General features: G+C 40.8%; 1 protein-coding gene across 6 annotated transcripts in view; it reads right to left on the bottom strand.

Moving 5' to 3' along the window:
- Positions 1–2714: 2714 nt before the first annotated feature.
- Positions 2715–14267, bottom strand: part of Trmt1l (tRNA methyltransferase 1L) — a 34914-nt gene continuing 23361 nt past the window's right edge. For 5 of the 6 annotated variants that reach the window (XM_042258299.2, XM_006979938.4, XM_076547608.1 and 2 more), the window contains 8 exons: positions 12653–12896; positions 11954–12166; positions 10234–10424; positions 8900–8978; positions 6444–6610; positions 5615–5677; positions 3293–3419; positions 2715–3196 (listed from right to left, as the gene is read on the bottom strand). In XM_042258299.2, coding sequence (XP_042114233.1) covers positions 2944–3196; positions 3293–3419; positions 5615–5677; positions 6444–6610; positions 8900–8978; positions 10234–10424; positions 11954–12166; positions 12653–12896 — 1337 coding nt within the window. In that variant the 3' untranslated portion in view covers positions 2715–2943. The remainder of the gene's footprint in view (positions 3197–3292; positions 3420–5614; positions 5678–6443; positions 6611–8899; positions 8979–10233; positions 10425–11953; positions 12167–12652; positions 12897–14267) is intronic. The other variant, XM_006979939.4, reaches the window with a different exon arrangement.

Here is a 14267-nt window from a genome sequence, read left to right as displayed (position 1 = left end):
AGAGCAGTTATGACCATTCACCCAGGCCCAATTTTAGTATTTTCTCCAAGTCCTTTGTGAAAGTATCCTGATAGCACCTCAAGTCCTGTCCATACTGCACTCAGCAGTTCGAGTCACCTGCAGCTCTTTAGCAGAGAAATGTGGTGCAGACAGAACTTCTCCTGCTGTTCAGAGTACTCATCTGGTCTGGAGTTAATCCTAAATTCTGGAAACTGGAGCTAGTTTTATGGGAGTCTACAGTAAGCAGAATTCTGGCCCAAGTTCATCACAGTGGCTCTAAAAACAACCTTTGCTTTCTTCTCCCATTGTTCTGGCTGGTGTATGAACGTAAGCTGCTAACACTGTCCACATGCTAGTGTATTTGCAGTGCTGGGGTCTGAGTCATGGGCTTTGTAAATGGGCAAGCTCTCCATCACTGAGCCACACCTCCAGCCTGCTTTCTTAAGATTTAATGAAGGGTTGGTTTCATTACTTTACAATGTAGCCATCTCAAACACAGTATCTTGAATGACTACGTGATGGGAACAAAATTACCAATGCCATTTTACTCGACATTTAAAAACCTATGCATCTATGCACTTGAACCCAGTGAGGTCAGAAGGTGGCACTGGTTTCCTAAGATTGGAGTTATGGATGGTTTTGTGTACCATGTAGGGGCTAGAACCAAACACAGATCCTCTACAAGAACAAGGGCTCTTAACTGCTGAGCCTCTGAGACATGGAGCTTTTCAGTATTTTCTCTTAGATTGATACAGTACCTAATCACAGTTTTTGACTACTCCCTACAGACTTTTAATTTTTTTTTAGTTTGCTTTTATATGTAAATATATTACTTAAATGTATTTCAGATGATGATAAATCACATACTTCCGTGTCAAATTAGGCTCTTAAAGGAGGGTGTGGTAGCCCAGACCTTTAATTCCAGCACTCAAGAGGCAGAGGCTGGAGGATCTCTGAATTTGAAACCAGCCTGGTCTACATAGTGAGGTCCAGGTCAGTTAGTCCTGTAGTCAGACCCTGTTTCAAAAACAAAACAAAAGAAACCCAAAAAACAAAACCAAGAACAACCCCTCCCCTCCCCACCAAATTCATTTTTTGCGTAACATTTAACTCAGAACTGCTCAGTATAATCAGGCTAATGCACACTTAGCAAAATTTGAGATTAAAATATTCAGTTTAGCCGGGCGGTGGTGGCGCACGCCTTTAATCCCAGCACTCGGGAGGCAGAGGCAGGCGGATCTCTGTGAGTTCGAGGCCAGCCTGGGCTACCAAGTGAGTTCCAGGAAAGGCGCAAAGCTACACAAGAGAAACCCTGTCTCGAAAAACCAAAAAAAAAAAAAAAAAAAAAAAAAAAAAAAAAAATATTCAGTTTAACAAAATATGTATTGAATCCGATGGGTGAATGCTTGTTTGCTAGTTTGCTCTATGGTAATTAAGTATTTTTAAAAGAATGTTGCTTTATGTACATTAGTAACTGAAATGGGCAAAACCTGTGGGCGAAGCTAACCTGCACCTCACCTTGTCCTGAATTTGACTGAAATGCATTGTATTAGTTGAGGGAGGAAAAACCCTTTTGGGAGTTTGTTGTAATAGCATTTCCTCCTTTTCTTCTGCCAAGGTAGTGCTGTATTTCCTCTAATTCCTTCCCCATCACCCAGTGTTTTGCTTGTACTTTCTGTTGTAATTTTCTCTCCCAGGCCTCCCCTGAGGAATACTTATGGGGAAATATGGATTCAGTCTTTAAAACAAGAGTCCTAAACTTTGTATCAAGTCTTTAAATTCTTCAAATGACACAAGAATATTTATTAATGGAAACAAGATTTTTCCCCCTCCTAATCTTAATGGTTATGTTAGTCTGTGCTACTTACAAAACAATATATGGATATCTCAAAACAAAACCAGCCCTGCCAACCACATGTGTCTGGTGTCCTCGGAGTTCAGAAGAGGGCATCAGGTCCTCTGGAACTAGAGTTAGGGATGGCTGGGAGCCTCCATGTGGGGGCTGGGAACAGAATCTGGGTCCTGCAAGAGCAACAAGTGCTCTTAACTGCTGAGCCATCTCTCCAGCTCCACGCCTCTTGAGATGGCAAATTTAACTTCTGAGAGGTGGCACAGCTAAGCCAATGGACATTGGTGTATGCATTAACTGGGGCACCTAAGGGTCACCTAAACTGTTTTATAATAAAATCTCTGCGATTTTGTATTTATTTGTAGGTATTATTATGACAATGACATCAGTTATTTTGACAAAAATCCTATTCTGAAGTTTAGTCATCTAGAATATAAACTTGTAAAAAATACAGTTTTGTAGCAGGCAAGTACTAAATTTCTCAAAGGCTATAAGGAAATCAATCAATGAGAAGTATGATTTCTCAAAAGTAGGAAAATACTTTAGAATTGTGTTTTAAGTGAGTCATCTAGAACATTCATTATTCTTACTATTTTATACAGGGTCATTCTCCAGCTTTATTCTGTATGTTATATACAAGAATAAACACTGTAAAGCAGTGGAGATGTCCTTAAGAATAAATGCTAAGCTGGGTACCTGGTGCATGCCTGCATTCCAGCTGCTTGAGAGACTGAGCCTCTCTCTAGGTTTGATCCCTGGTACCAGAAGAAATACAGGATGACTTTCAGAATATGCTCAAATTTCCAAGAGATACATGTGAAAAATTTCTAAATTACTGAACAGTAGCGTGAGCCCAGTCAGAAACTTGGCTTCATCATGAAATGTTTTTATTAAATTTTTTTCTTTAAAATAATAAAAACTTAAAAAGCAAAGCTCTCACACCAGCCAAGTCAGAAACAGCCAATTTTCTGAATGAAAACAGTGCTTTTTAAATTTTTTCTCTTATCTCACTACGTTGAAAGAATAAAAAAAGGATTACAGTTGGTACCGAATCACTGGGCCCACGTGGAACCCTGAGAAGAAAGACTTCTGGGTTACCACCTTCTGCAGCCGCTGGCTTCTGCTTTGTCGTTCACCGACATCTCAACCCTGTCAGCCACTGTCTCCTCGGGCGCCGTCTGCACGGAGCCTTCGGACTGTCCCCCGGTGTAAGTGGGGGTGCTGTACTTCAACAGGATGGACTTAAACTGCACCAAAGGTGCGTCTGTGCGAATGCCCATGGGGTCAAAGTGAGTTCGGCTTACTCGAAAGCCTGCTTGGGAGAGACAGCACAGAAACTTTTTCAACCTGCAATCGGGAGAGGAAACGTTATTAGGTTTTTTACCTAAATCACAATGCTATTAAAATATGAAGAAAACATTTTATGCTGTCTGGCTGCCTTACTTTGGCATATTCATCCCTTTGATGCTGTGTCTGTGGATGTTGTAATAGAAGGGGGGATGTGCAGCGCTGACGTCAGTCTTCTGTTTCTTGGCTGTATTTATGATCATTTCGCTGCTTTTCCTCTTTCCTGGAACACACACACACACACAATAAGCATGGTCTTAAAAACTGCAGGTGGAATCTTCATAACCTTGTTGGTTACAGGATTCTCACTGTCCTTCACTCATGGAATTTGTCCAGCTGTTGCTTGAGTCAGGACTTCCTTCTACCTTCCTTAAGCCTCTCTTATTTCCACTGCTTGTCTGAAGTCTGTTTATGAACTAGAGCCCACTACTTCCCGTTCCCTAGAGTCCACACACCACCACCAGAGCCTGACTAAATCCTGCCTTTCTTCTTCCTTGTTTCTTGCATGCAGGTCTTGTGTATGTATAAATCCTCTCTCTGAATTATATTCTAAGTTCCTAGGGACAATGTCATTCATTTTTTTCACATCTGCTTTACTGATACATAGTAAGTCCTCAATGAATGTGAAAAACAAAAACAGAACCATCATGTATGAAATTCCAAAAAAAAAAAAAAAAATCTTAGAACATCAAAATCAAGAAGGGTAAGAGAAATGGCCCTTGGAGAGGACTGGGGTTCAGTTCTCAGCACCCACATGATGGCTCACAGCTGCCCATTCATTGCTTGGGATCCAGTGTCTTTCTCTAGACTCTTACTTAACTGCACTCACATGTGCACCGCCCCCCCCCCCCCCAGTATATACATCATTAAAAGTGAACATTAACAAAACAAAACAAACCCTGACTTTGCTATTCAGTGAGTGAGTGAATGACAATAAATACAGACAAGAATTAAAACACCTAAGTTTCAAGAGTGCTAACACAGACTGATCTCACTGCCTACTTCTCAACATCAGACTTAGTCTTTCCATTTTAGGTGAAAGGAGGCAAACAGGTTATTCTGGCAATTTATCTTTCCAAAAGGCTTGAGTGTGTGCATGTGCACAGATATACATACATACACTTACACACACATAGTAACTGAGACTTCGAATACTATAAGGAAATTTTGTGTGAACGTTCAGCCTATGATTACTATGTATTAGACAGGTCTTACTCTTGTCCAAGCTAGACAAGGGCTTTGTTTTAAAGCTGTAAGCTCAAAGAGATCCTCCTGCCCAAACCTCCTTTTGCTGGCACTACAGGAATGTGTCATGGTACCCAGCTAAGCCTTGATTATATGTAGGTATTCTCCTCACATGCTGTTTCCTCAGGACAAACAATTGACACCTGCTTAAACATAAGTGCCCAGAAGGCAAATACAGTGCATGAAAATGGTAGATGATAGCCAAAGATAAATTATTGTTGAGCTGTTTCCTTTTTATAATAAAACAAAAATGGTGACTTGGGACTTCCAAATTAAAATAAACTAGATAAATAAAATTGGATTATAGTGTTACATGACATCAATGTGATATGTAATGAAAAAAGAATACACCCACATGTAGAACAAATTACAGAAAAGCCTATGATGAAGAAATCTGACATAACACCTTAATAGTAACTATTAGAAGCAGCACATGGGGGCTGGAGAGATGGCTCAGAGGTTAAGAGCACCGACTGCTCTTCCAGAGGTCCTGAGTTCAATTTCCAGCCCCCACATGGTGGCTCACAACCATCTGTAATGAGATCTGGCACCCTCTTCTGTGTACATAATAAATAAATAAATCTTTAAAAAAGAAGCAGCACATGGATTTTCTTTTCGCCTGTGTTGTACTGGTAGTCTTCATATAACCATAAAGATCTATGGCTATAGCATAGCCCACAGAGAATTCAACTTCCTTATCTTAGATGTAAGAAAGATCTTACATATTGAAAATATGTTAAAGCATACTTATGTTTGACCTTCTATTAAAAAGACTGAAAACATTTCTGCTAAAAATGAAGACTCTGTAAAGGTTCCACCACCAACACAATGAGGTGGCCATGTTCTGAGAGTCAGTGTGCCGTACAGCACACCAGAATGCTGCTTTGTCAATGTGCTTTTCAGGACACGATCCTTTTCAGTTATTTGCATTCTGTCAAATAAGCTGAAGATGCTAAATGACAATCAGCAAGTTATTAAACCATATACTCTTAACAGGAATCGTAAGCTTTCTTTTCATTGACTAATTGAGCAACCACTACTACAATATTACAGCTTGTAATTACAGACTACTGCTCTTCAGCTTTAATGCTATGTTCTGTTTTTAAATCTGTATTTAAGACACATTTAGAATGCACCGATACTTAATAGTTACATAGTACAATATATACATACCCTGTGCACTGTAAATATCTACTGTGGTATCATCGGTAGTTTTAATAAATACACCATTTTCTTCTAAAATAAAAACAAATGGGAAAAATATTTATAGATGACATTAAGTAACAATTTAATGTTTAAATAAACCTGGAATCCCTTCCACATTTTTGAATATACAAGAATGGTATTTTTTAACTTTCTGGGCCAATGAGATAGCTCAACAGGTAAAAGCTCTTGCAATCTGAGTTCAATTCCCAGAACTCATGTAAAGGAGGACAGAACTGACTTTGTAAAGCTGTCCTCTGACCTCCATACATGTGCCTACATACACTTATCATACACACACATACGTGGTAGTAATAATAATATTAAATTTTAAAAATGTATTTGAGGCTGGGCATGGTGGCATACATCTTTCATTTCAGCACTTGGAAGGTACAGGCAAGTAGATCTCTTGAGGCCAGCCTAGCTACACAGTAAGACCCTTTCTTCAAAACAAAAGCAAGTGATGATTTTAAGTCTATAATAGCAACCTCCTTTTTAGGAAGCACAGAGACTGGTATGCCCTCCCCTTACATCAAAGCCAGGCGAACTGACAAATGCCTATCTAAGGAGTAAGAAGCTTTACTGAGTGACATGAATCGATTTTCTGCCTTTCATTGGGTATTACCAAAATTTTGGGCTATACTACTCCTTCAGTTACCTATGGAAGATAAGGAATTCAAGGCTAACTTGGGCTATATGTGACCTTGCCTCCAAGAAAAAAAAGTAACAACCAAATGTTTAAAGCATATTACATTATTTTGATTATAATATCAAGGATAATCTAGTAAGCTAGTGTCACCTTGCTTGTTGAGATTTGAAGGTGCATGAACTGAACACTGACTTTGGGGAGTACACTCTGATTCAAAGATTAGTGTCTTTATTAGGGGCTGAATGTCATCCAAACCATGGTGAAGAGATTCAAAGAGCATTCTTTTTAGGAATCCAGTATTGAAAAGGGAACTTGACCTGGAAAAGAAAAAAATAGTTAGAAAACTGGGTTTGAGAAATGTTTATTTTCTTAAAAAAAATTTCCATAATTAAAATATATAACAGATTATAAGATAGAATAATATTGGAATTCAGGAATTTCTAATTTAGTAGTTTATATAATAATGTCTCACCCTTTTTATCATGTTAGCTCTGTAAACTATTAAGATTAGCCAAAAACTTTCATTCACATAAAATCAACAAGAATTGATTGGCCCTCATAAGTTGTAGAGTACTATGAAACATGAAGTGGGTATGTGGAGAACACAGTCAAACAGAAAAGACAATTTGACTCCATTAAAAGCCCGTAAAACTCTGTAATGTAAACAGAACATAATACAAAACATACATTTTCACAGTGCACACTCTAGCAAGTAACAGTCAATCTCCATTTTGGTGCCTATGTGAGGACTGCAGTTAAAAAATGGCCCAGGGTGCCACCACCCCTCTAAACCCGGCACTGAGGAAGCAGACAGGCGATCTTCGTGCTTTAGGGCTTGCCTGTTCTATACAGGGCGTTCCAGGCTAGTTGAGGCTACACAGTAAGGCCCTGTTTCGATAAGGCTCAGAGGTGAATGCTTGCATTAACTGAAGCAGCATAGGCACAGTGGACAAAACGTGAATCCTAAGACAGAACTTCCAATCCTAGCCACCTACTAGCAGAGGAGGTCATCTTGCATACTAACTACTGTGTTCTCCCAGGACTAGAGTTTGAACGAGAGCCTTATGCATGCTAGACAAGTGCTTGCCCCCTGAATCTCTATCTTCGGCCTTTTTTTTTTTCCTTTTTTCTTTCTATTTTTACCACCCTCTCCTCAACAGTTTCACTAAGTTGCCCAGGCTGGCCTTGAATTCACAGCTATGGTCCAAAAACACTGTATAGCAGGCCTGGACCTTGTGATCCTCTTGCCTCAGGAGTAGCTGTTACTGGCCTACACCATCAGGCCCCATCTTTCCTTCTGAGTCTTACATTGCTTATCATGATACTGTTAATAAAACTCCTCCCAAACTTGTCATAGGAATGAGACAGCCTATGTATCTGCCTTGTACAAAGTGTCTTCACTGAGTAGTAGCTATAGAGTAGTAAATACAAACATTAAACAGTGAGCACATACTAAAGGATCATTTAAAAGTATAAAATGAGTAGTCAACGTACGGTATGTTGAAGGGATTATTTAGGTCGAAACACTGAAAGACTTGAAATGGGAAGTCTAACCTAAAATGAAGTTTGGGGAGAGGGAAGAGGCTCTGGATGAGAGTAAGAACATGATGGCTGAGTCGGAAGTCAAGGATAAGACTCAGGCCTGGAAGCTGGAGAAACTAAATTCTGGCCCCAGCTTAATAATAATAATAATAATAATAGTAATGATAATAATAATAGTAATTATTATTATTTTGGTCAGTTTTAGCAAGCACTAAAAAATACCATCTCATAATTTCCTCATTCATAAAATGAGGGAGCTGGCTGGGCTAGATCATCTTTCTGGAGGCAACAACCTGTTAGTCACAATTTCTGTTCTGTGAGCAGTGACTAGGATCACTGTGTGAGAGATGATATAGTTAGGAAAGTACTGGAAGGTAGGGCTAGCTCACTCACTCTCCGACTGTTTCTGAGGGATTCATTGCATCATGGTGGAGACAGGAGAATCCCGAGGCTCTTGTACCCAGTAGCCTGGCAGGCCCAGTTTCAAACCCAGCAGAGGGTTAGGCCTGACCATGGCTGTCCTCTGCCTTTCACACTGCAGCACGGCATGCACACAAACCAGCAACAAAAACAAACCATAGCAAGTCTGAGGCCAGGTCTGAGCCACTGTATGGGATTCTGCCTTTAAAGTAGAAGATTTCTTATATTTTTGATGAGGTATGTGTGTGTGGGCATGTGCATGTGAGTGCAGGTGCCTGTGGAGGGTAGTGGTCAGAAGCGGGTGCTGGATTCCCTGGAGCTAGAGTTACAGACAACTGTGAGCCACCTGATGGGTGCAGGGAAGCCAATGCCCACCTTCTGCAAAAGGGCTCCAAACTGCTGAGACATCTCCTCACCCCAGAGACGTCATCTTTCAAAAACCAAACCAAACAGCCTCCTTCTTACTATTTAGACACAGGTTATTTAGTTTGGAGATCCAGCTTATCTTTTGCTCTACTATCTTTTAGAAAACTAGAGGAAATCTGAAAATCCCTCAGGCTCAAGGGTGAAGGGGAGTCATTTTGCTTAGACTTCAAAGCTGACAACCAGTAAATGAACCCTGAATACTGAGCTTAGGCACATACCACAGAGGCCCGAGTTCTATTGCGGTCTTGCCAGGCATGCTTCCGTGACAGTTACAGGGCAGCTGTCTATACGGGTTTTCTGTAAAAACAAAACATAAAAATATAAAAACAAATGACAAATGTAAGTGGCATAACTGTTATATTAATAACTAGATACTGAGGACCTACTGTGTACCAGTACTGTGCTAAGAATTTTTTCTGTATTTGAAAACTTAATCCTTAAAACTTATTTGAAGGTAGGTACTGTTAAAAATTTCAGTCAGAGAGGATGTCCAGCTTCGGGTGGAAATGTTGGCAGTGTTGAGCAGTGTGGATGGAATTAATTAAGAATGGGTGATGTTGAGAAAGAAGATATTTTTGTTCAGAAGTGTGCCCAGTGCCATATTGTGAGAAAGGATGCAAGCTTAAGACTGGACCAAATCTCCATGGTCTGTTTGAGTAGAAGCCAGTTCAGGCCTCCTGGATTCTCTTCAAAGAGCGAAGGCATCACCTGGGAGGTGATACTGGGTGGAGTATTTGGAGAATCCTAAAGTACATCCCTGGAACAAAAATGACTAAGAAGGGAGAAAGGGCAGACCTAATGGCTTGTCTTAAAACCTAAGTTAAAAAAACAAAGAAGCATGCTGAAGCAAGGGGAAAATACTGGCAATTTATACAGCAAGGGGTAGACAACTTTAATTTATAAAGCGTTCTTAGAGAAATTCATTCTCAAGGGCTAAAGAGACACCTCAACAGTTAAGAGCACTGGCTGCTCTTCCAGAGGACTTGGGTTTGATTTCCAGCACCCACAGAGGCTCACAATTGTCTGTAACTCCAGTTCCAGGAGATCCAATGCTTTCTTCCGGCCTCTGCAGGTACCAGACACATACCAAGATATCTATGTAGGCAAAACACCCATATATATTAAAAAATTCACGGTAACAAATACCAAGAACTTAAGAAGACAGCAGTGGGTAAGACTGCTGCTGGGTCCCAAGAAAGCAATCACACAGTGTTTTAAGAGCACGAGCTACCTTCTTCCCTGGGTTCTAAGGCCTGGCATACAGCAGGGACTCAAACATTTACACTTAGCCAGAAACATGAAAATAATTTTTATAAAGTTAGTAATTTATAATAGTCTAGACACATAGGTAATCTGATTAATGTTCCTAAAATGAGTTAACAGTGGAAAAACTATGTTCTCTCAAGATGCTTCAAGAAAGGGGCGGGCAGGAGTGCTCCAGCCCCCAGCAGGACCGTCTGGAAGCCAAGCCCAGGGTGCCCAGTTAGGACGTGAGGAAGATTCACTCACCGAGGGCTTCCACACCATGGCCATTCGGGGGACGTCAACTCACCTTCTACCATGTTCCCATCCTTCTGAAAAATCCTCTCTTCGCACCACTGGCAGTGGATCAGGTACTGGATTTTCTTGGTAGTCTCATCCGCTGAAGTCGGCCCCCTTAAGACTCTCACAACTACCAGCACAAAGTGTTCCAGGGCCACTGCAAACAGCACTTCTATACCTTTGTTGCATCTCGCTGCAGCTCTGTTTAAAAACAAAAGAGCCACAAACTATTTTCCTGGCTCTCCATTTCCTTTGTATAGCTCTGTACTGACAGAACTAACCTGGGCAGCAAACTAGGGTGGACTGGGGAAAGTCACTCTTTAGTAGCAGTGATTTCAAAGGCTCATTACCATAACCTACATACAAACTGAACCGCAGGAAATGAGGGTTGTTAGGCAAGGTCTTCAGTCTCTAGACGTTTCAAAGCCCTTTAGAATGGCTTTGTAATAGGACTGCATCTCTTTCATTCACGATCCTCTATAGTCACGATTACTAGTCTCAGTTTAATCTATTCTTTTCTTTCCTAAAAAAAGCGTCTTCCAAATCCTATGTATTTATTGAATACTGACTATATGCAGGATTATATGTTAGCTGAATATACAGTGAAAAATAGTCAGAGCCCTTTCCTCCAGTAGTTTTACAGATTCTCTGGATTAAGATCTACAAGATACACCATTTCCAAACTTGCTCTTACGAATGCTTTGAGTACCCATCATCATGTGCAAACTGTGCATCGAGTTGCTGCTCACCTAACATATGCTGAAGACCTAGGAAGACTAACAACCAGCAATTATGCTGAGGTAGGAATTTTCATCTGAATGCTGCAGAACTGGTGTTTGGGTTTGCAAGTGAATGGGCTGATCATCCATTATTGATCCTCAAAGGGACAATTGCACCACTATTAAGTTATTCTTACATGGGGCTGGAAAGATGGCTCAGCAGTTAGGAGTGCTTGCTGCTCTTGCAGAAAACCTAGGTTCATTTCCCAGCACCCACATGGTGGCTCACAACCACCTATAACTCTAGTTCCAGAGGATCTGATGCCCTCTTCTGACCCTGGTGGGTTTCTGCATGCATGTGGCGCGCGCACACACACGCGCACACACACACACACACACACACACACACACACACACACACACACAATGAAAAAAATATTTTTTGTAGCATAAAATTCTGTACAAAGTAGGTAGTAATAGTCTTCCTTCCTTATGAATCCTAAGAGAATTCCTAAAAGGAACTTCTGTTTCTCCTTTTTATGTTGCTACCTCTCCCTTACTGCTATAATCATTGAATTAAGACAGGTCTGAAATTAATTTCCACTTTCATTATTTCAGATATAAACATTTAAGTTCTAACAAAACACAAGAATAACAGGCCATCAGAATGGCTCAGTAGGTAAAGGTGCTTGCTGCCAAGCCTGATAACTGAGGTTGATGCCCAGAACCCACATGGTGGAAGGAGAACTGACTATCCCAAGCTGTCCTCTGACCTCCACACATGCACCTACAGAAACACACACAAAATAAATGAATACATGGAAAAAAAGAAAGAAAGACACCATAAAATTAAAACCACTAAAAGAAATCAAATCAAAATTACATATAGGGGATATAGAATTAAAAAATTCATGCACTATTTTAAAAAGTAAGCACTCATTCATAGTATCATTCTCTTCAAAATCATGAGTCACACCAAAACATATGAGGTCACCATTGGCAATCTGGTACCTTGCCACAGCAGCTACGACAATTCTGGCTGCTAGCTCCTTGTAATACTCTGTTCGGACAATGTTACATCCATAGTGACGCCGGGCAACATGCTGTGCCTTGGCATATAAGGAACTGATATCTGTAGAAGTCACTGACACTATGCCAAGGTTTCTTACGTTTCTGAACGCAGAGTCTAGGTAGTTCACTGATGTTCCAAACGGGTCTAGGTGTCTAAAATCAGAAAGAAAATACACATATCTGAGTTTGCATCAGTAGTCCACATTTTACCAGTATCATTCTAATGATAAAATTCCATAGATTCAAAAGTAGCGTGCAAGCCAGGTGTGATGGCAACACACCTGTAATCCTAGCACTCGGGAGGTGGAGGCAGGAGAACTTCCAGTTGGAAGCCAGCCTGGGCTAACAGGAAGACTGTCTCAAAAAAACTGAAGAAAAAAGTACTTTGCCAGTCTCTTTTAAATACTTAATTATGTTTTAAAAATACATAACAAAATAGTCAATGACAAGTCAAACACACAGGAACAAATTGGCCTAAGAAGAAAAGTTCATTCCCAGGAAGTCTGAATTTTTCTTATTGGATATCTCAGGCCAAGACCAAAAACTGTATTAAAATAAACCATCACAAATGTCTTTAATTTGAAAGCACCCACCTCCAGCAGCCCTGTTTAATCTACATTTGACAAATTCTTCACTTACATGAAATCAAAAGATCTCAGGTGCATCAGCACATTGGCATCCATCCTGGTCACCTGGATATCACCAAGAGTGCCATCTTCATCCAGGGCATCACCCTCTTCCTTTTCCTCACTGTCCACCACCACTTTCAATTTGTTTAAATGGCAGTTTTTCTGAATCAAACTCACAGAGTTTTCATTCAAGTCATTAATTGTAACTTTGACTGCATTTCCAAGGTGTTTTGCCCACTGTAATCCCATTATTCCTTGGAAGAAATGGAGGAGAAGACAATCTTTAAATTAAATACATATAAGTTATAATAACTAATGACTAAAAAGGTAGGTGTTTTATAAGTAACAAATACACACACACACACACACACACACACACACACACACACACACACACACACACCCCTTCCAAATCTTCAAGCCTTTATGAATCCCAGAGTACAGAATGCTAAGAGGGCAATACCCTGCTGGAAAGGAAGATGGCAAGTTGAATGTTCTGCTGCTCAAATTTACTCTCAAGGACCAGAAAAATAACAAAGACAATGTGTTTTGATTGTAGCTCAGGCTGGCCTTGATCTTTAGGCAGGGTCAATAGTCCTGGCTATCCTGGAACTCCTGTCCTTAACTCACAGAGATCCACCTGCCTCTGACTTCCAAGTGTTGGAATCAAAGTCGTGAGCCATCACTCTGGCTGGCTATGAAACATAAATCCTCTTGTTTCTGCCTCCTGCATGCAGGGGTTACAGGCATGCACTAATATGCTCATCTCTCCTAAATATGAAAACTAACTTCCAGGCCAATGAGCTAGCTCAGAAGTGGAAGTGTTCTCTGAGCAGCTGGACAATCTGATCTTGAGCCCAGAACCCATGGCAGAAGGAGAAAACAACCCCCCCAAAGTCGTTCTCTGACCCCCCCCCCCCCCCGCCATATGCACGCCTGCATTCTCACGTAAGCACAACAACAAAATGAAAGAAAGAAGAAATAACCTTCCTCAACCAGAGTTTTCACACAGCACACAAAACACCACTGCAGTTCAGGGAGCAACTCTGCACGGGCAGCAAGACCTCAATCAGGTAGCTCTCCTCACGGCTTCCCAGAGCTGCTATAGAAGACATTTTCCACCTGGAGACAGTGATAGAAACCCACGGACCGGGATCTCTAACACAAAATCAGGTAGCTCTCCTCACGGCTTCCCAGTGCTACTAGAGGGCACGGAGGACATTTTCCAACTGGAGATGATGATAGACACCCACTGACAGGGATCTTGAACACACTGAAGTACTGACATCCTCTACTTCACAAATGGAAAGAAAACCTCATCTACTGTTAGGGCCGCTAGGTAACTGTTTTCAGACTCTCTCAATCCACTTGGGGGTAAGTTCTACGACTGTCCTTTCAGGGGAACGAACATGCAGAGAGACTGCCACAGAGCTGCCAACAATTTACAAAGACATATTAAAAAGAAAAGTATCGTAGTGACTGCTCTGCTTTTGACGATGCTGGTCCAGGAGGTCAGGATTTCAGAAGATGGTTGAGAAGCCAATAAAAAATGGTGCCGGATACAGCAGTTTATAAAAATGTGGACTATACCTTTTGCAGGCATCAGCTTTCATAACTACAGGTTA

Source organism: Peromyscus maniculatus, chromosome 11, assembly GCF_049852395.1.
Source record: "Peromyscus maniculatus bairdii isolate BWxNUB_F1_BW_parent chromosome 11, HU_Pman_BW_mat_3.1, whole genome shotgun sequence".
In the NCBI taxonomy this organism is placed as follows: domain Eukaryota; kingdom Metazoa; phylum Chordata; class Mammalia; order Rodentia; family Cricetidae; genus Peromyscus; species Peromyscus maniculatus.
This window is presented reverse-complemented; position numbering and strand designations above follow the sequence as displayed.